At 44.1% G+C, this 22,294-nt stretch overlaps 1 protein-coding gene across 1 annotated transcript in view; it reads right to left on the bottom strand.

The window, feature by feature from the left end:
- NCKAP5 (NCK associated protein 5) overlaps nt 1-22,294 on the bottom strand; it is a 919,491-nt gene that overhangs the window by 29,496 nt on the left and 867,701 nt on the right. Inside the window, exon 18 of the mRNA XM_012740059.2 lies at nt 21,077-21,209. Within this exon, the coding sequence (XP_012595513.2) occupies nt 21,077-21,209 (133 nt within the window). The remainder of the gene's footprint in view (nt 1-21,076; nt 21,210-22,294) is intronic.

The following is a 22,294-nucleotide window of genomic DNA, read 5'->3' on the forward strand; positions in this document are numbered from 1 at the left end:
CATCTCTCTTCTTTGTGGTGAGTCATGATTATATTCTTTCAATAAATGTTCATGGATCTCAAACTACATTCAACGCTACATGCTGGGCCAGGCAACAAATAAGAAAGGATCTTTCTCCTAAGTTTTTGACATCATAAATTATGATCTGCTTAGATGCACACAGTTTTAGAAGTGGAGGTTTTTTTTTTTTTTTTTTGAGGCAATTTGTTTCGGTTTTTGTGCTGTGCTTTTCCGAGAGCTAGGGCAGTGTATCTCTTCCACTTCCCACTTTAGAATCTCCAGAGGAGCTTTTAAATACTGCCGGGGACATCCAGCACAACTTCTGATTGGTCTAGAATTTAGTTGCTAACAGCTTCATGGGTAGGGAGTTTTGAATTTAAGTAATACACTTATACTAAATACAATATATATTTCATATTTATACATATAACAGACAGATAATTGGGATACACTTATACTAAAAATTATTCCTTTTTTTATCTGAAATTCTAACTTAACCGGGTATCCTGTATTTCTATTTGCTAAATCTGGCAACCATGTGGGGTTTCCAGGTCTAGCCAGGGCTGAGAAATAGTGTTGCAGGATTTCCACTGAAATACTACAGGTGAGGAAGGGGACAAGGGAACAAATTACCATCCAAGTCCTTCATACATATACTTTTATCTGTTTCAGATATTTGGTCTCTTTGTAATATTTTGGTTGAAAAATAGTTTTTTTTAATGGCTAAAAAGGATTTGCAAACCCCTGATCTAATCCAATCTCCTTTTCCAGATGAGAAAACTTGAGACCCAGAGAAGATGTCCATTAGTGAAGCTCTCATAGCTAATTAATTGCAAAATCAAATACCAGGTCCCTTGATCTTTCTGTTCCATCAGCTGCTGTGGGTCCCTTTTCTTCTTGTTGAGTGATAGTTCAGGGATGAGGGGGTGGGGTGCTATGATTCTATGTCTAAAAGTTCTGGGCAAACATTTGGCAAATCCCTAAAGATATGCCAGACACATATAAAGATCTGCTAGGTGCTGAACATGGGGATTAAGATGCAGTTTCAGTTCTCAAGGAGCTGAGACAGGGAGAGAAACACAAATAGTGCTGCTGTCTCTAAAAAAATGCCAGTTATTTTTATGGCTCGTTCCCTCCATAATGTGACTATTCAGAGCACCTTTCTTTGATCCCCAATTTGAAAATGACGAGGTTAGAGGACAGCACTGGGTTCCCAGAGGCAACTGGAGGGAACCTGGAATGTAACCTAAATTTTCATTTTGAAAGTTAAAAGAATAAAGAATATATGATGACAAATGACACAGGGAAGACTGCACTTTGAGCAGCAGCATGATTCACAATGGCTGCATCTGTCAGGCTTTCTGACAGACGGCCTCGGATATTCTCCAATTAAGTGAATGACACAGAGTTTAAAAGTTGCAGGGAGTAAAATAATGTGTCCTTCCATTTTGGGGAATAAATTTACTCCCATACAGACAAGAATGGGCAATCATTACCAGTGTTTCTGTGCCATAAGAACAAATATATGAAAAGGTATCGGAGGGAGTGAAGGTGACACATTCTCCACGGGGTGTCCAGCCAGCGTCAGTTTGGAAGGGTTTGTGATGAGCAGCACCAGAGGATGGCTGCTCCCTGGTACCACTCTTGGATGCCAAGGACCCAGAAATTTAAGGAAACTCCAGCCTCTTCTCCCCCTGCCCTAGGCAATGAATGGGAAGACATTTCAGGTGACCAGTTGGCCTGGAAAAAGAGGAGGAGGAAGCTAGACTAACATGCCAAAAACAGATCAACTTAAAGGGCAGGAGAGCTCCAGAGATACAATTATCTCTGGACTTGGAAACTGGAGTTTCTAACAGCCCCCAAGGCTCACACAATAAGGGTGAAGGAGGGGAATTGGAGTCTATTCACACCATTTACAGAACACTTACTGTTTTCTGGGTCTTGGTATTTTCTGTTTTTCTTCATCGTATCTCCCTTCCTACCACCACTGTCACCCCCAGACGAACTGTCTCCTGTGCGCCCTTAGCTTTTGTGACTAGGCTGTTGTTTGGCTGTGATTCCCAAACCTCCCATCACTTTCTTGCAGGAACCTTGGGGGTAGGAGCTGCTGATTTATAGAATGATTTTTAGGATTTATAACTGAAATCTGATAACATTTGAGGATAAAAGTGTTTATAACTACTAAATTGCCAACAAAGTCATGAAAAATTTTAAATTAACTGATATGCTCAACCATATATATACAACACCCCCCCCAAAAAAAAAACCCCTGTTCTTTTTAATAGAGTCACTTTGGGATATATAAATTTATTCTAATAATTCATTTTGGAGATTATTCTTTGGAAGTTACTTTCAGAATCAGTTTATCAGCTTCATTACTTTACATGCATATTTTGTTTCAATCAAAAATTGTATTATCATCTGGATTTACTACATTTGCTTTTAAAGGACACTGGTGATATTGGGCTGATTCCAAAAGCCAAATCCCTGCTCCCTCTCCCCAGCATTTACTCCCCCTACACTACTCCCCTTAAAAGAACACGGACACCATATTGAATAATGGACCAGATTTTCTCTCCTCGTTCAATGGAGATGGCTGAACATGACTGACTGACTGGATTACTGACTGAGTCAGTTATTCATTCAACAAACTTTTACTGAGCACTTATTTTGTGTAAACATTATGACAGATTTTAGGGACACCAAGATAAATAAAACATGATGGAATAAGCAATATAATTAAAATCCTTTCCAGTTACAAAATTCTATATTTATATCTATATTTTAAAAATTTTAGAATTAAATCCCTGATAGTATTTTAAGCAAACTCAGCACTACTGATAATAAAGTATAACCCTCTGGCACTTATTTGTATGTCTAAGTTCTGATGCACTAGTTAAAAAACATACTGATTATTATTTAAAGTCACTCCTTATCCACACACCGTCACATCTGAATAACCTACTTGTTGAATCCATGCCCCTCCTTCTCCAGCCTCTGAAATCCTCCCCAATACACTTGATACTCAAGGTTGATTAACTGAAAAATTCCCTATACCCTCAATATCTTACATATGGAAGTGCCCTTTACATTCTAACTAAAATCTGACTCTCTCTGGGGAAATGACTTCCCCTGGAACCCTTTCAAGTGGTGGTTGTTTTTGGTCCTACACCTTATTTATCACTGGGCTTGGAGGTGGAATAGGTATCCTTCTTTCCCTCCTTCCTGCCCCAGGATTGAATTTCACGTCATCTGACTGCCATAGACCTCCCCATATCCATAGCTCTCCTGGTCATTCCCCTTAATTCTTTTAAAATTTTAGTCTGTTGTTTACTATCACACTCTCCAATACCACACTAGTCAAAAATCTTGCTGATTTCAATCTCCATGCAGATGAACACCTGGGCTGTGATCCCTCTTCTATAGATTTTGTCCTCTACCCACTCTTACCAATAACAAGAAGTCCTCTAAAACCTGAGTTTCAAACTTGTCACTCTCCAGTGAGTACCTCCTGGTTTACTTACTCTCTCTAATACTTCAACTCAACAATCCTCTGATTGGAACTACCATCCATTGATTGCCCCAGTGTTTTATGGTTCTTTATACCCTGCACGTCCATGTTTCCATTCTTATTCAGTCTAGTCTCTGTGGTTCAGCATTGTAATCATTTCCCTTTAAACACTCTCGACTCCATTGCCCCTCTATTTGTTGTACCACCTAACAAAAACCTAACTTTGTTAAATCCAACATTCTACTTACTTTCATTCATGCTGTTGAACTTGGATATAAATAAACACACAGTCTGTTTACGCTCATTGGTCTCATTTAATTCACAGTTACTAACTTCAAGTTGGAGAGATCCTGATAAATTTCTCTAGCCTATTTCCTCTCCTTCTCTCCTATACCATTTCACACTTTCTCCTCTCTTCAAAATTGCATTTCCTCCTTACTCATACTCTCAGCCAACAACCTGGCTTCCTATTAATGCATTGCTTAGAACAGAAGAAATCAGGAGGGATTTGTGATGAGGTTCCACCCATACCTAACAGCATCTGGCCGTAAGTTCTCCTCCCCTCTAGTCACTACAGATGAACTTCATGTTCCTATCCAAGGACAGCTTCCACACTTGTACATCTCTTACATCATCAGTTTTTCTCTCTTTACTGGATTTTTTCCATCAGCAAACAATGTGTGGTAATTTCTCTCTTCTCTGAAAAAAAAAAAAAAACCTCACTAATGACCCCCTTTATCTACATCCTTTTACAGCAAAAATCCTTGAAAGATTTGTATCTACTGTCTCCAATTCCTCTCTTTCTGCTCTCTCTTGAGTACTCTCCATCCAGACGTCAACCCTATCATTCTACTAATAAGCCTCCTGTCAAGATCTCCAATGACTTCCATATTATTCCAAAGGTTAATTCTCAGTTCTTATGTGACTTGACCTATCGGTATCATTTGACATATTTAATCTCTTTTCCCTGCTTGAAAACTCTTTCATAATCATAATCCATATTTAAAAGTCTAGTCAGGTTTAAAATATAAGTTGCTATGCAAAACCCCAGTGGTACCAAATTCTGAATGTGGAAGTATTCACCTCTATGTGGGAAATACTAGGAGAAAAATGAAACAGTTAATGAAAAAAAGGAGGACCCAGAGTGGCAGAGCTGGGACCAGAACCTAGATCTTCTGCCTAGAACAGCTTATTCCAGTGTCTTGTTGATACTGCTTTTCCTCCCATGTACGTGTATGTATATGTGTGTATTAATAAATACTTCATAAGCATATTTATAAGTAGACATATAGCCATATATATCACAATATATATATATACACACACATACACAAAGATAGTTATATACACACAATACACATACACATTTTTTTTAATGATATTTTTTCCTTGAATGAAAGAGGTGTTGGAGAGAGCTCAGGCTCTCCCCTCTGTCTGCCTTCTCCTCTCATATAGTCAGCTGCCCTTATCTGGCTCCCCTGAGATCAAGTCCACCCTCCAGTAAGACAGGGCAGATGCTAAAGCACAAAGACTGTAGGAAACTCTGGGTTTAGCAGATCATTGGATTGAGAAAGGTCAACTACCTGAACCATAGCACATAGAAATCAGTAAAATGGGGTGGGGAGGCAGGAAACAATAGGTTCAGCAAAGTTACAAGTTGGTTTCTCAAGAAGATTTGCAAAATTGGCAAACCACTGGCCAAGACTAATTTTTAAAAAAAGAGAAAGAATAAATAAATGATATTATCAATACAAAGGTGATATAACTCAGATACAATAGAAACTAAAATAAGAAACACAATTGGCTGGTTTATGTCAATAAATGTGAAAAATTAAACAAAAGGGATGTATTCCCATACAAATTTATATAATTATCAGAACTGATATATAATGAAATGGAAAGCTTGAAAAGTTTTATAACTATTAATGAAATTGAGGAAATCAATAATAATCTTTCCACAAAGAAAACCTCAGGCCCAGATAAATTCATAGGTAAGTTTTCTCATGAATTCAAGTACTAGATCATTCTGACTTATAAAACTTATAAAGAACAGAAGAAGAGGGAATACTATTCATTTTGACACCAGTTATTTTGATAGCAAAATGTAAGAAAGTACAAGATAAAGCACAAGAAAGTAATATTACTGACCCATTTCAATTATTTATTAAAATGGGTTAATAATAAAAAATAAATTGTGTTAATAAATGAATATAGATGTAGAAATTCTAAGTATAATATTAATTGGCTAAATTTATCATTGTCTACTAAAAACATCACAGCTTTATTGGGTTTATCCCAAGGATGTAAGGCTGGCTTGATTTTTAAAATATATAAATACTTTCATCTAGGACATTAAAAGCAAAAACCATATGATCATCCCAATAGATGCATGTATTGACAAAATTCAACTTTTGATAAAATTCAACCTATGTGATTTAAAAGACAAATTCCCTAATCTGATAAAGTTAATCAACTCAAAAACAAAAATAAAGACAAAACAAAGTTACAAGAAACATCATTATCCCGAATGGAGAAACAGCAACAAGACAAGAAAGCCTAGCATCTTTATGTCAATTCAACACCGATTGGAGACTCTTTCTTTTAGAATACATCCCTTTCAGAGAATCTCATACTGACCTTCCTCTTAAATGTAACTCTAAAAACAAGTGTTCTTATACCTAAGGTATAGTGTTCTGAAAAGGCAGAACACACCTCTCCACCCCCAGGATCATTATCAAGTTTCTTTTAAAACATAGTGCTCAGCAGCATAGCACATTTTAGCAATTTCAAGAAGGGGAGAAAAAAAAAAAAGAAAAAGTATAATTTGACATAGTTAGTTGTAAATCCAGGAGTATTATCCAGGCTAAATATCATCTTGCTCTGGGACCAAGGAATTAAACTCATTTTGCTTTTTTTCTTCTTCAACAAATGCAGAACTTAAAGAGCTGCTTTAGCTCATAATTTCATTCATCTTATGATCCAAATGGTATTATGCCGAATAACATTTGTAATTGGCCTGTATTATGTGAGTGAACTTTGCACCCCAAGGAGAACTGAAGAGACATTTTATGGCACTGAAGTGACTTTTTTTTCAAAAAGCTCCATTTTTTTTTTTTTTTTCCGTTTTTGACAAAGGTACCAAAAAGACTAGTTCATTGATACTTTGCTCTGAAAATCCGGGCTGAGTTTTGAATGAAGAGACTTATTTGTTTCAGGACCCATGCCCTTCATTCACTTGACAAATATTTGTTAGGTGCCTCTTGTGTGCCAAGACACTGTGCCAGGCACTGGTGATGCAACCGTGAGCAGAACCAGCAGAACCAGGTATTGTGCTGTTTAAATGTGCAGAGACACGGCTGCATTCTCCAACAGCAAACACGTGTGAGTCTAGGAGGTCCTAGACTAAGGATCCCTTAGCCAACTCCATGTGCTTTCCTTTTCATCCTGAAAACCCTCCATTACTATCTTCCAGTTAAAAGGAAAATATCTGGGTTGATTATCTTCCTGGCTTTGGTTACTGCATCACATCAGACTAACCCCTCATTGAGCCTTTCTTGGTAAATTCATTTATAATAATAACAACAGCCAGCACTGAAAGGATGCCTTTCACAAAGGCATATGGCATACATTGATTAAGATCCTGCTATTATTAGGTATTATTATAATACCATCATCTGATGGGTGATAATCTGGGCACAGAGAGGCTCAGTGACACAATATTATGGATATTAATTCACATTTGTCTGACTAAAAGCCTCCATGAATGTTTTCCAGTATATCTGGTTGCCTCATTCATTCAGTAATCTGTTCATCATCTCAGCAAACACTGAGTTACATATCCGAGAGAATTCTGAATTTCGTGTCATTTATCTGAGTACATGCTAAGTGTAGTCTTTATCCATAATCTATAAATGTCCTATTTCCCCAGCTGTTAATAGGTAAAACTGTGCAGCCCAAGTGGCAGACAGACTCTCTTTTCCCTTTCCCTCACCACAGGACATAGTATAGAATAACTCAATTAGCAAAAAAAATCTTAACAACTACGGTTCTCTCTGACGGAATAGGCTGATGCATAAAATGGTGAATCCCCTAATTACTTGCCAGTGGGAAGGTCCAAGCAGAGGCCAAGTAAGGATGGGATAAGGGGATTTACTCATTAAGTCATTCACCAATCAAATAAATACCCACTGAGTGCCTGCAATTATGAGACAAGACAAAGAAAAGTCCCTGCCCTCATAAAGCTTACATTCCAGTGAGAGGGAAGGTAGACAGGATGACTTCTAAGTTCTTTTCCCACACAAAAGCTCCAGGTTGCTAGAAATGGGGAGAAGCAGCAAAAACAAAGAGGCAAATATTCTGTTGCTGGGGTTGCCAAACAAAGACTGCAGGACAGACTCAAGTTGAAGGGCAGATTCTGTGAACGGTGACTGCAAATCCAAGTCTGTATACCACCTGTGCTCTGGGCTGGTCCTCTATGTGTCTCTCAAACTCACTGGCACACACAGACCACACCCAGTGCCAGCCGGGACCACGTGTATATTACAAGTCACTCTCACAAAACTGCGTGACCTCTGTCGTGCTATTGACTGCGGGGCAACAGGGAAAGTCATGGGAATGTCACTGCTCCTTCTGACCATGTCTTCATTCCCCTAAGGTGTTCACTCACCCTTCATCCACACCCAAACCTGATCCTTCAAGACTCGCCCCAGAGCCCCCTTCAAGAAGACACCTGCCCACTTTTCCTTTTGCTTCAGCAGACATTCCGTAAGCACTTGCCATGTGCCAGGCATTCAGCATGAAATGTCACGATCCCTGGTGTTAAGGAACAAGCCTGGAGCAGATTAAGACAGTAGCAATTTGATGGTCAGGGTAAAGCCCGAGTGCCATGGGGTCACAGAGAAGAGGCATCCGCCTAGAGCTAGAGCATCATTTCAGCTGCCAGGAATCTATTCCACAGATATCCACAGAAGGCGAGTTACATGAATAACGGGAAAGCCACACAAGATAACTGTAAAAATGAACAAGTCAGATTTTCATGCACTGACACGGAACCATCTCCAGGATGTATTAAGTGGAAGAAAGCAAAACAAAACAGGATGCAGGACAACGTATACCCTTTGTATAAGAAATATTCATTTGCATTTGTTTGGTTTGTTCAAAGAAAGCCTGGGAAGATGAACAAGGAACCAATAAAAATGGTTATCTATATGGGGCTAGGGGCACAGAGATACAGGAGAGGTTTCTATGTTCAAAACAATAAAATCAGATTTTCAAGATGATACCTAAGGAGAACTCTGAGAACCTCTCTACATAGCAGAGGTTGCTGGATACTGAAGCACGAAGCTTGACTTCCTGGTCATTACAGCATTTGTTCACACAGCAACAAAACGTCCAGCTTGGCAGCATCAGGAAAATATCTAGCCCGGCACAGGCCCAAAGAGGGGAAGGATGTCATTTGCTCAAGGTCAGCAGTAAGTTATGGTCCAAGAAGACACATGCTTACTCCAAGGTGCGTATTTGGGTCTTTCTACGTATCTCAAAGATTTCATGGGGCACTGTGGTGCAATGAATGACGTCAGCATAGCTTCAGGTCTTCCCTGAAGATACTGATCCTGTGGCATCACCTTCTGAAGAATCCTGATCACACACAGGAAGACACCTGGAAGCATCTGGGGTAAGAAAAACTGCAGAATGAAAAGGGACAAAATGACAAGAGAGAATGGGCCAAACAAAACAAAAAGATAAAAGGAAGAGTTTTTTTTTAAGTAAAAAAATTGGGGGTGGAGGGAGAAACGCTCTGTATATTTCTGGGTAGGGGGGCATAAACAGGTAAGCAAGCTGACTTGGGGGAAGCTGATCACTAAGCACCTCTCTGCCTGCTCAAGATCGAGAGCCAGCCTGGCCAACGGAAAGGATGCTATCTCCTCTTCTCATTAAATTCCTTGGAGTGTGCTCATTTGTTCATTTATAATAAAATCCTGGTCTAATTAAAAATGAAACTTCCCCCCACCTGATCTGGCCTCCCCATATTTCTGGTTCCCGTGTAACTGAACCTGCAAACAGCCATGCTGAGTGAGAACCTTGGCTAGTGCTACTAATATTGCGAGAGTAAATAATAAGAAAGGAAAATGCTGCTAGGCTTGTTTCGGGGAAGTTTAATCAGTTCTTTCTCCCTCAGACTGAATTTTAACAACAGATAAAGATAATATGATATTTCCCGTAATGGAATTGTATAGCCTTGGTTAATTTACGAGGGACGTTTACCTTTCTGGGGTTTTAGGCTTCACATTATTTTGGCCTATAGTTTTTAAGGTCCCTGTGTGCCCCTCCCCCTACTCTGACATCCTCAACCCTCACTTCCAGAGATTTTCTTTTTCTTGGCCCATTTAATATAATAGTACTCATATTTATTTACCATTCTGAAGACCAAAAGCTTTGGCATATCTATTGTTGCATCTGAAATAACAAATGAGAAGGAGGCAAGGTGGACATTATATGGCAGCTGGAACTAATAATGCTCAGACAGGCTAACCTTATTCATCCCGGATCACAGCCAGAGCTAGAACCCAGGGGTCCTAACTTGTAGTTTTGGGCTTTCCTAACCTACCCAGCTGAGTAGCCCATGGCATTTGGTTTCTGGGTTCCAGAAAGGTCACAGACAGGAGCCAATTGTGTGATTTGCTGAATAATGGCTGGACATTTTTCTTGGCAAAACTCTCAGTTGCTGGCTAGGAAGGAACCCTGTTTTTTTCCCTGAGCTCATCTGCTTGGTTGCATAGGAAATGTATATTTACAGGTTTTTGGCTAGTTCAGGAGAGGCAGTTAGAATGGGGTAATGTTTGAAATGGTCTCTTTCTTGACCCTTAAGTCTGAGAACAAGCAATGAGAATGTATCTGTCCCTTTTTGCCCCATACCTCACAGGTTTGCACACTGCTTTTTCCTCTTGCACACTATCATAATTACTTCTAGAAAGACTTTTCCCGAATGCAGAGCCCTTTCTTTTCCACACCTACCCCGCTTCTTCAAGAGAGCTCTTTCTATGCTATGCACCTCAGCATTTTTATTCCTGAGATTATTGTTAATCTTCCTTGTTTTAACCACTCAGTGGGAAGAGCTCTGGCAAGGGGCTCTTTCTAAATGTCACTCTGAGCTTTTAAGCCAAATATGAAATCTAAGGTCTCCAAGGAAACCCAAACACCTGTTGACTACAATTTTTTCTCCATTTGTCATCTAATTGCAATTTGCTCCCTTCACTAGAGCAGTGTGAGGATTAACTGTCCTCGGGTAACTTTCAAGTCTATAAAGGATTTCTGCCTCCTCAGGACACGTGTTCTCTAAGAGAGTCAGAACTGAAATACTAATAAGGGACTTAATGTGTAGCAGCCTCAAATAGTCTGTGCTCTGTGTTGCCACTTCAGACAGCCAGCGTCTCCGTAACACACTCTGACAAAGGCACTGGGAACAGAATCAACAGCGAAGTCTGAAAGCCCCAGACGAGAGCACGAACTTCCCTTTCAAAGCCCTTTGGAGGAAGCACATCTTAACCGCCAAATCAGGTAGCTGGACCGGGGCCTGGTACACCTGCGGGGCAGGCAGGGGTATCTGTCTGCTGTCATATTTTGGCACAATCATTTGACAGCTTCTCCCCCCCAATGAACATTTCCAATACCCAAAGGACAATCTTTTTTTGGCTTCTGCTCGTCACTCCTGATGTTTTGTGCTGGATAATTCTCTTTTGTTGGGGTCTGTCTCGTGCATTATAAGGTGTTTAGCAGCATCCCTGGGCTCTGCACAACAGCGAGTAGCTCCTTTTAAGAGCCCTGACAACTCAAAATGTCCCCAGACACTGACAGATGTCTCAGGGGGTTGGGCCGGGGGCACAATCACACTCGCTAGACCGTCCCACGTGAACACTAATGTATTACCCAGATTATGGGTAAACCTCTACAAAAGGAGTCGTCCTCAAACATGCTCATGGGGCTGCAGGGTCGCCAGGGGCCTTGAGAGCCACTCTTTGCCAGTCCCCTATCAAGTCAAGTTTCCTTCTGTTCCTTTCCCATGAAGCTGAGGGGACATATGCATTTTCACAGATGAAGTGGCATCTGAGTCGTTGCTTATTTACATTTAGATCTGTTGCCTTGTTTCCTTTCAGCCCTGGCAGCCAAAGATTGCTAATGTGCAGAGCATTAGCATCATTTGCTCCCTCACCTATCCACACCAACCGGGGATTTGTCTTTTACTTTGAAATTAACTCTGTGCAAGCTCCTTTCTGAATGTTTCCGGCTGCAACGAGTTTGAACTAGAGGGGGGGTCGCACTGGGGTGCTGTGGTAATGGTGCAGGGGAGAACATCCATCAAAGGGTGACAAACTCCGGGGGGGGGCATATCTTCCCTCCAAAGTGTCTCATTAGGGTCCCCAGGCTTGGTCTTCATCTCCGCTGTAGCCCGCAGTCCAATTTAATTGAGCGACGGCCTCGCCACGGCACGCTGCTCTTTCGACAGGAGGGTAAACTCATTCTGTCCGTCATGACATTTGCTTTCTTAAGGGCCTCAAAATATGCAGCTTAAATAATTAAATGCAGGTCACATTGCAGCCTCCCTTTTCAAGTCTGTCTGGGGGCACAGTGGGTTTTTTCTGATGGTTAGCGTTTGGCCATGTGATTTTTAGAAGCTGGTTGGGTTTTTTGTTTGTTTTGTTATTGTGCATGACACCTCTCCCCACTAAAAATCCCGAACTTCAGCATGGCGCAAATCCAGTGTGAATAGCTGAAAGGGCTGTGGATTTTCTGACGATGGATAAATGGTAATGGAGAGAAATCTGAGACCCTCGTTCTGGCAAGGGTCTCGGAGCAGCCTGCTTGTCATGGTCAGTACTTTCCATTTGTCATCCGGGGAGGCTGAATGCTAGGAGAGGAATCCTTTTTGTTCTGTTGAACATGTCCACTCATTTCGAGCTGGGTTGGGCTTGTCAAAAATAAAGTAAATCTTTAAAATGACCTGATAACAGAGAAGTTCCAGGAAGGACTAAAGATAACTTTACCTGTAGTGTCCATTTTAAACAATAGATTTCTCTGGGGGAACTTAAGAGTGATCATAATGAGTTTGGATTTAGTTTAACCCATGCTGATTTTGCACATTACAGAGATTTGTCATCTTTAAGTAATGTGCCAGATGAATGCTTTAAAATAGATGCAACTTTGTGTGAATTTTCTATAATATAGCAAAATCTGATTGCTCTATTAATAGCCAAAGTCCTTGGCCTTGAGAAGGCAGGATGGCAGCGATTTTTAAAATTCATCATCTCTGCATAATTAGTTGTGAATCTCTAAATATCCAAGCTGAAGAATTAACCAGGAACTGCAGCCGTTATCCCTCAGCGTCTCTTTTAATACTGCTCCATAGTCATCATTTCCTTGTGTTTTTCTAATTACTGCAAAACCAATTGTTTTTAACTCAACTGCCCTGGCTCTTCCTAATCTGTTGAATGTAATCACCTTCCTACTTCTTGTTCAGGAAATTGGGGCTTCATTAGGCTGAGTACCATGGCCAGTGTTGTGGGACCCCGGTTTGAAGGTTTGCATATTTTACATATTTTGCATATTTTACATATTTTGCATATTTTACCTAACAACTGCATTTTCAGGCTATGGGGTTTGGGGAGGGAGAGGGCACTCTTGAAAGTGAGCCCCCAATTGTGGTGATCTGTAGACTCTAGTGAGGTTTTATTTGGAGACTTAATTTTATAAAACCCAGAAAGATTTAAGAATTCTGGTTCCTTACTCTGAGCAGCCAACAATATGGCCTTAGGCTGTAGGAAAAAAAAATGGTGGTGTGGGAGACTTGATTATCTCCTCTGGGATGCAATGTTTCCTGTCATGTCGGTATGTTGATTATAAGCACCTGGGGGCAGGGCTGTGTCATTAACCTGTCCCCACACCCCACTGTCTACCACTGGCCAGGACACAGGAGTTGCTGAGTAAACCAAATAAACTAGTTTAGAGGTCAAGTCTCTCCCTTGCTTTCACCCTCTCAATCCTCCTTATTTACTAACCAGTTTTAGCTGGAGATTCTTATAGAACAAAGACTAGAAGAGCAAAGGTTCTCAGCCTTTATTTCTCTCTTCCAGGTCGGGTGTGTGAGGTACACTCGTCAATAAGAGCGGTTTTCTTTGGCAATAATTCCCAAATTGGGGCAGAGAGTAAAATAATCAAGCCAGGAAACATGGAACTATTTAAACAAAGCAAAGCAAACCAAGAGGATTCTGACACGCCTGCATGAAGATTCGTCATTGACACGTAAGCTAAAATTCTACATCCTTAAGAAACGATGGGCAAATGGATTCGTCGCTTTCTCTAGCACAGTCCTCGGAGAAGGAGAAATGGCCTTACTGGATTTCTCTCTGCAGGTAGCTCCTCTGAGTCTTTCTTTCTCTGGCATTTATTAAATGCCTATGATGTGCCACGCTTCATGCTAAGCTCAGAGCATGAATGAGAAGCAACCTTGGGACTAATGAGGGAGTCGAACATGCAAAGAAAATTACTATCAAGTAGCAAATGACGGAAATAAATACAGAGTCTCACAGGAGAACAGACAAGGAGGAGTACCTGGCCTTTTGGTGTGCCTGATGAAGGAGAATCCTGGAAGACTTCCTGTAGGCGGCAAAGTCTGAACTGAACCTTAAAGATTAAGTAGGTGTTAGGTGAAAGGCTAAAGAAAAGTGCAAGTATGAAAACCATTCCAGAGAGGTGCGACCACGTGAGCAAAGGCACAGAAGCTCCCAACAGCGCTGTGTGTTCAGGACATGGCAGGCATTTTAACAATGCATAAAGTTTAAGACAGAAAATGGAAAAAACATAGGGCTGAAGAAGCAAAGCCAAGGGCAAGGCTGGCTTTTGTGAGCCTTGTAAGAGGACAAGATTGGATTTTCTTTCTTTTCACTTTTCAAAATGACACATTTTTCAATTTTAATTTGTGCAAGAAGTACTATTTTACCAGAAAATAACTCAGACCCTCATTATAAAGTCTATGTTAAGTCAGCATTAATGAATATGGCTTGTGAGTCACGCATTCATTTATTCAATAAACAAATTTTTATCAAGAATCAGATTTTACACTCAGTCTGCTGTAGAAACACTGACAGTGTCCTTTCCCTTAAGGGTCTCAGGAACCTAAATCACTTTAGATTCCATTACGTACATTTAACTCTGAACCTTGAGCAAGTTACTGTTAGCTTGGTGGCGCTTGGTTTTCTCCTCTGTAAAATCAAGACAAAATGTCTATTTTATAAAGTTCTCATGAGAGTTGAATGAGGAAAACGTATGAGGAAAAATATTCGGCCCTTTACAATGGCGGTGGTAGTCGTAGGTATACTGGATCCGACAGAATGGCATTTGAGTGCTTTGGTTGTGTATTGTATTAAGGGTTTAAATGCATTCAGTGAAGAATAAACACAGAAAAGATCCCACAGAAAGATAGCAGAGGAAATATATGTAAGCAAGTGTGCCTCTGAGATGAGCAAACTGGTGTACAAACGTGGGGATTTAACCGTGCATTGCCTTGCAGAGGCTAAGAGGCCAACACTCAGATCTGTACAGGGCTGTACTCTCAGATCTGCCCAGTAGAGCCCAGGGCCAGGGCCAGCTGGGCCCTCAGCTTGCTCTTGCAGTAACTGACAGACAAACGCTGTGCGTATTTCATGTGTACACTTGCCGAGTTTGGATATACGTATCTCCCTGGCAGACTGGGCTTTGTGGGTGACGGATAACCCTTGAAGGTTTTCAGCAAAGGAACAGCACGATATAGGCTTCTGCATTTCAGGAAAGGCACTTTGGTGGCAGCGAGAATGAAGCATTTGAGAGGGATGAGGCTGGAAGGGGGGTGACCAGGCCAGGGGCCAAGGGAGGCAGCGGGCTGTGTGGGCCAGAAAGGGGCCGGGGCAGATCGGAGAAGCATCTGGAGGGAAGCCAGCAAGCTCCAGGACGGCCGGGGTGCGCAGGCTGAAAGGAGGAGGAATCAAGCAAGGACGATTCCTTGCTTCACAGTTTGCACTTCTAAGAAGATGGGGAGATACTGGGTCAAGGAGGAGGACCTGGGCGGTAGAGTGGATTTCTTGAGAGAAAAAGAGAATTTTCAGTTTGGATTTTTGCCCTTGAGCTGCCTGGCAGGGTTGGTGATGGCGGTGGGCAGGTTGGGGCAGACGTACCAGCTACAGATTGTTATTCTACTTTTTGCTGGCCAGGTCCAGCAGGTCCAGGGCGAGACTCCCCTTTCTCCCTTCATCTGGACATGGGGGCTTCACCGGGTCTTCCCCTCACCCCACGTTCTGCCACTGGCCTGCTCTCTCCTCACCTTCCCACCTCGGTCCCCTGCACGTGCCTCCTCCGAGCCCTGCCTGCAGGAACGTTTGTTATGCCCAGCTTGGCAAGCAGGAGCGGGAGGTTTAGCGGAAACAAAGCCAGAGAGTTACTTCTGCTGCTCCCTCACCCGCTGGGCCACCTACCCAGCTCCTAAATCCTGCTCCCACTGCTGACTCCGTGCTAACAACCTGGACTCTCTAAACATTTTTCAAAGTCAAGCTACAGAAACCAACCTTGAAAGAAAAGATGGGTGTTTACTCCAGTGGGTTATGAGCCTCCAGGCAGGGTTTGGGAAAGTAGGTTTCTTTGGCCACATTCGGCGTGATGCAAAGAAGGCAGTGGGCACCCAAAACCAGGGCACGAGGGGCCTCAGGCCACTGCGTTTTGGAGGGAGGAACCCAGCTGTGCTGTGACCAGCAGAGTGAGCGTACAGGGGACGAGCGAGGCTAAGGGGAGGGGACAGGCGAGAGGCAGCAGCCTCTGACTACACGTTTCCTAGAAGCTGCAGAGGACAGATTGCCACTATCAAATGGGCGAGGGAAATTTCAAGGAATTAGGGAGGAAGGGTGTGTTTGAGAAAGGGCAACTATTTTGGCAAACATCCAATAAGCCTTCAAGATCTACTAGCAAATTCCATCCTGCAGGTTGGGGACCTCTATTATAAAACCTGGTTAAAGAAGGAACGAGGGGATGTGTGGACCAATCCCCCTTTCTCAGGCCCATGTGGCACACGCAAAGCAACGCTGCAGCTCAGAGGGGAATAAAATCTCCACTGGACGCCCTAGGCCTGTCCTCCTGTTATTGTTTTTCTCTCGTTTCTATTTTCTTTTTAAATCACCTTTGCCGGCATGCAGAAAGTTAATGGTGCTTCATGCACCTTAAATGCCCTTCCTCGGGTTTGCGGGAAGCCAGCACACGCCCACAGCCACGCCAGCCGCCCGCTTGCACTTTCCCTTCCTGGCAGCACTGTCCCTCGCCAGCCAGGGCTGCCCAGACGCTGGTTCCTCGGGGTGTGCCTGCGACAGATCTCTGGCAAGTCCACTTCTAAAGGCGGGAGGGAAAGATCGTCTTGCTGCTTGTGCTGCTTCTGGGACCTCGGCACCTTCTCCCAAGCAGCACCATCTGCCCAGAAGCCAAAGCAATAGAATGAAATAAACCTGCTGCTTTTCCAAGAGGGACTTGCTTTGGTTGGAGGGAATAGCATGAGCAAAGTGAGTATACAGAGAAAAAAAATTCAGGCCAGGACTCACTTCATTTCTCAGAGGGACAGGGGAAAAAAAAACAAAAAAAAAACTCAAGGAGCAAGTTTACTGTTCTCCTGGGTGCAGACTCATACCGAACACTTACTCTTGATGGCCTTGCACAACAAGCCTATGCTGAAACGCGAGCCCTAAAGTAAGCTCTCTCCTACCCAGGCACTCTCCCATTTGGAGTCGGAATCTGTCTTAATCCTTTCTCCTTTTCCAGGAGTTTTCAAACTTCCTGTCGACCATCCCTCCCCCTCCTTCCCCATCCACTCTGTCCTCCACACTGGAACCCAATGCCAGAGGGCAGGAGGGCAGGTCCAGCCGAAGACCGCATGCCTCTCCCCAGGACCAAGCAACAGGCAGAATCACACACTTCCTTCTTGGTGTGCTTTCTTCTCTCGGCTTCTAGGACTCTCCCCTACCCGGCCCTCTCCCTCACCACTTGCTCCTGCTCAGTCTCCTTCCAGGGTCTTCCTCTTCTCCCAGACTGAGAGAAGATGGGAAGACACAGTCCTCTGTTATCTGCACTCCCTCCCCTCCTAATCTCACCTGGCTTTAAATGTTGTCGCCATACTGATGACACTCAAATTTACACGGACTCCAGACGCACCCAGTGAACTGCCTACTCGCCAGCTTCACTCGCTGGCTTATCGCTGCAAACCTAGCATGTCCCCATGGGCGCCCCATTGCAGTGAGCGGCAAGTCCAGCCCTTCTAAGACCCAAATCTTGGAGTCATCCTCGACCCCCCACCTTTCCTCTAGTCTATCAGTGAATCATGATTTTTTTTAATTTCCACGTATTATGGGGGTACAAATGTTTAGGTTACATATATGGCCTTTGCCCCACCCAAGTCACAGCTTCAACTGTATCCATTAGGTGCATTGTAGCAACTATATCCATTAGGTATCCTAACTGCATACATTAGGTGTGAATATACCCATCCCCTCCTACCTCCTCCCACCTGCCCGACCCCGGATGAATGTCACTATTATATGTGCACATAAGTGTTGTTTAGTTAATACCAATTTGATGGTGAGTACATGTGGTGCTTGTTTTTCCATTCTTGTAATACTTCACTTAGCAGAATGGGCTCCAGCTCTATCCAGGATAATACAAGAGGTGCTAGATCACCATTGTTTTTTGTGGTTGAATGGAACTCCATGGTATACATATATCACATTTTATTAATCCACTCATGTATTGATGGGCACTTGGGTTGTTTCTACATCTTTGCAATTGTGAATTCATGTATTTTTAATTAGATCTGGAATTGGACCATTCTCACTCCCGGGGTTGTATGATGAGCCCCAAGTGACTATTCATACTTAAATTAAAATTAATTAAAATTTAAACAAAATTAAAAAGAGGAAAAAAAAAAAAAAAAGGAATGGCCCAAGTGAGAACTCTTAGGAAAACAAGTGTAAAACTTAAATTTAAAAATTCGCTTCTTAACTCACACTGGCCGTTGTTTCAAGTGCTTAACAGCCAGTGGCCGGTGTAGACACAGAGCACTTCCATTCACGTGGGAGGTCTATTATTAAGTTCACTGCCAGTACCTGGTCCAAGCCACTAACAAACATCTCTCACCTGCAACAGCCTTTTAGTAGTTCTGGCTTCTTCTGTCTTCACAAGAAGGCAGTGGGAGGGACCCCTTTAAAACACTGCATGTCATGCCACCCCTTAGCTCTAAGTTGTCTACAGTCTCTGTGCACGTCCCTCACGGGGGAAGTCAGCCCTCGGAAAGGCACACAAAGTCCCACAAGCTCTGGCCCCTTCTGCTCTTCTGACCCCATCTTATAAGTCTTCCAACTCGCTCTCTCTGCAGTGGCACGGCCTCCTACCCCCTGCTGCTACTGGACTCTGTGCAAGCTCTGACTCAGGGCCTCCACACTGGCTGTTCCCTCTGCCAGGAACACCCTTCCCCACACATCCTCCTGGCTTGCTCCCTCCTCTCCTGCACTAGCTCTTTGCTCAAAAGTCACCTCCCCAGTGAGGCTGCTGCATTTCAATTGTAACCTCCCCCAACCCAGCACTCCCACCCTCCCTTGCTCTGCTCTGTTTTTTCCATATTACTTACCTCTTTGGAACAAATTAAATATAATACATTTATTAGGTTGTTTTATATATTGTTCACTCTCAGGCGGGGCTCTCTGTCCATTTACTCACCACTAGCAAACTGCCCATAGGATGTTTTCAACAATATTGAGCAATATTTGTTCAATAACAAATGGGGAGAGTTTGAGAGCTGGAAGGGCCTGGAAATCTCGCTCTTGGATGGGCGGCTGAGGGTTGGTGAGGTGACGTAATTCACTGGGGACCCATGTGAGTTTAAGGGAAGAGCCTGGACTAGGAGCTGGCCTGGTCTAGGTGTCTTCCCTGGGCGAGCCCTGTGACAATGAACTCCCCTTCCCCTGTCACAACCGGAGGGACATGGACAAACCACAGAGAGGCAAAGGGGAAATGGAGAAAACATCCCACTAAAATATCAGGGGTATTCACCACTTTCTTCCTGTAAGCCTTTGCATGATTCAGACGTTGGTCCTGCTTCTCTGATGATTTGTAAGAAGCAAGGAACAAAGTGGTGGGTTCAGACTAATGGGCTCTTCTTAGAGGCCAGTCTTATCCCCCACACCTCATGTTGCGAATGCCAAGATTATCTGAAAATTGGAAACACAACTGGAAACACGCAGGGTTGCTAGATTATGTTTTTCCTTAAGGCACCATATCAGCCTTACTTTGAAAAAGAAAATCATAGTTTCATCACGTGATTTCTAGGTTAGTATTTTAGAAAAAGTTGATTAGTAGGAAGAGAATGAGTCTCCATCGAATCATTACAATATCTCTGACAATCCAGAATGGATTAGAAGAGAAAAGCAGACCCCAGATCACATTTTGCATTAGGGATTCACCTGTCCTCTTGTATCTGTAAGGAAGTGCCATCTGAATAAACACATTTTTCAATGCCTAGGGATGATGATTTTGCCACTGCCTATTCTGACTCAAAGAAGAAGATAGTGAGGAAGCTTTGACCTCACAGATAGACCTGTTCCACAACAGGCCCCAGCTACACAGCATGGTGTTGGCAGAGAATGCGGAAGTCTAAGACCAGCCGTGGCTCACTGGCTGATTTAAGTTGCCACTGTACGTAATTAAGAACAAAGTTATTTTTATAGTCATTCCTTCATTATTGACATAACTCAATTGGAGGCTGTTTTAGAGATGCCAGATTTGGGAATAGAATCCTTACAGACTGCACTGCAATGTCACGGAGACTATAGCAGGAAAAAAACTGATGCGCACAGACGATCTGTAGGTACCAGAAAATTAGATCTCGGGAGAGACACGGAGCAAAAAACGTAGCATCAAGGAAATTAGGGGCGGGGCACCGCGAAAGGCACACGCAGGGGCGCCCCAGAGGGAGGGGCGCCCCAGAGGGAGGGGCGCCCCAGAGGGAGGGACGTCCCAGGGAGGGGCGTCCCAGAGGGAGGGGCGCCCCAGAGGGAGGGGCGCCCCAGAGGGGAGGGGTGCCCCAGAAGGAGTGGCGCCCTAGAGGGCAGGGGAGCCCCAGAGGGGAGGGGCGCCCCAGAGGGAGGGGCGCCCCAGAGGGGAGGGGCGTCCCAGAGGGGAGGGGCGTCCCAGAGGGGAGGGGTGCCCCAGAGGGAGGGGCGCCCCAGAGGGGAGGGGCGCCCCAGAGGGAGGGGCGTCCCAGAGGGGAGGGGCGCCCCAGAGGGAGGGGCGTCCCAGAGGGAGGGGCGCCCCAGAGGGGAGGGGCGTCCCAGAGGGGAGGGGCGCCCCAGAGGGGAGGGGCGTCCCAGAGGGAGGGGCGCCCCAGAGGGGAGGGGCGCCCCAGAGGGGAGGGGCATCCCAGAGGGGAGGGGCGCCCCAGAGGGAGGGGCGTCCCAGAGGGAGGGGCGCCCCAGAGGGAGGGGCCCCGCGTGTCGGCATGCTCCGGTGCATTACCTGGGGCGGCGCTCTTCAGTGCTTTCACTAACTGTCCCCGTCCAGCTCCAAAGCCATTATCTCCACAGTCCAGGTCACTGTCACTATCACTGCCACCGCTGGCAGAGTACGTACACATTCTGGGTACCTTGTCCTAGACGAGCAACATGAGACCGTTAAGATGAGTCGTACAAACCGAACGCGCAGAGCATCCTGAGAGGACGTGACCAGGTCACCCTTGGCTGTCTCTGTGAGCACGGACTCCCGTTCCCACCGCCCCGCCCGCCCCAGCCTAGAACAACTCTGCTTTGCGGGTTGCTCTGCCTCCTGGGGCCGATGCGGTCTACTCCGTGACTAGGGCCGCGGAACGGGCTTGCAATGATGAAGGTGTCGCTGGCAACTGGCCGTTGTCCCCGGCCCAGGAAGGTCTCCACGGTTACCTGCTCTGCATTCTGTACACGTCTTGATAGGGTCTCGCTTTTCTCAAGTGCCTATTATGAGCTGCTGTTCCAAGTCTAATGGCTTATTTATTTAACCGATCTCATCATTGGCTTTCAAGTATCAGAGGGTATTAAAACAGTCAACCTTGGGAACAAATGGATACATGTTTGCCTAATTTATAATTTTTTTCTAGCCCCCCAAAGGACACTGGCCTTTAGGAAAGTAAGCAGTTGCTGACCCTATGCTGTCGTCTAATCTAGCCAGCGAATGGGGTGAGGGACCCAGTGCCCCTCTTGCTCGTATGAACACACACAGCCTGACCCTCCCCCATTGGCACTAACGCTGTGCCCAGGCCTTACTGAGTCGGCTGACTGTGTACGAAGAGTTCTTCTTTCTGTGCACACAAGCAGAACTCTGGGTCCAGGACTGTGACTCCTACATGTTGAACTGAGGGTATCTAGGACCCTCCTTTCTGTTTGTAGACAGCTCTGCTAGTTTATTATTCCCCACCTCTCCCCGACAGTTCAGGTACAGATGCTGGATCTCTAAAGTTTTTGGGGGAGGGTGTTATTTGATTGGGAATTGTCAAAACACATCTTAGGATATAAGCTCCGTTGGCTGGGCTATGAATTTAAGCGGTCACTCATTTCCTTTATTCCTTCATTCATTTAGCCACTCACCCACCCATCCAGTGGGTGCTTGTTGATACCTACTCTGTGCCAGGCAGTGTGCTATGTTTCAGGGGTGGAGAGTACAGTACTGGAGACGCCAGTGGTCTAGCAAGGATGAAGTCCATGA

Source organism: Microcebus murinus, chromosome 8 (assembly GCF_040939455.1).
Source record: "Microcebus murinus isolate Inina chromosome 8, M.murinus_Inina_mat1.0, whole genome shotgun sequence".
NCBI classification, from domain to species: Eukaryota; Metazoa; Chordata; class Mammalia; order Primates; family Cheirogaleidae; genus Microcebus; species Microcebus murinus.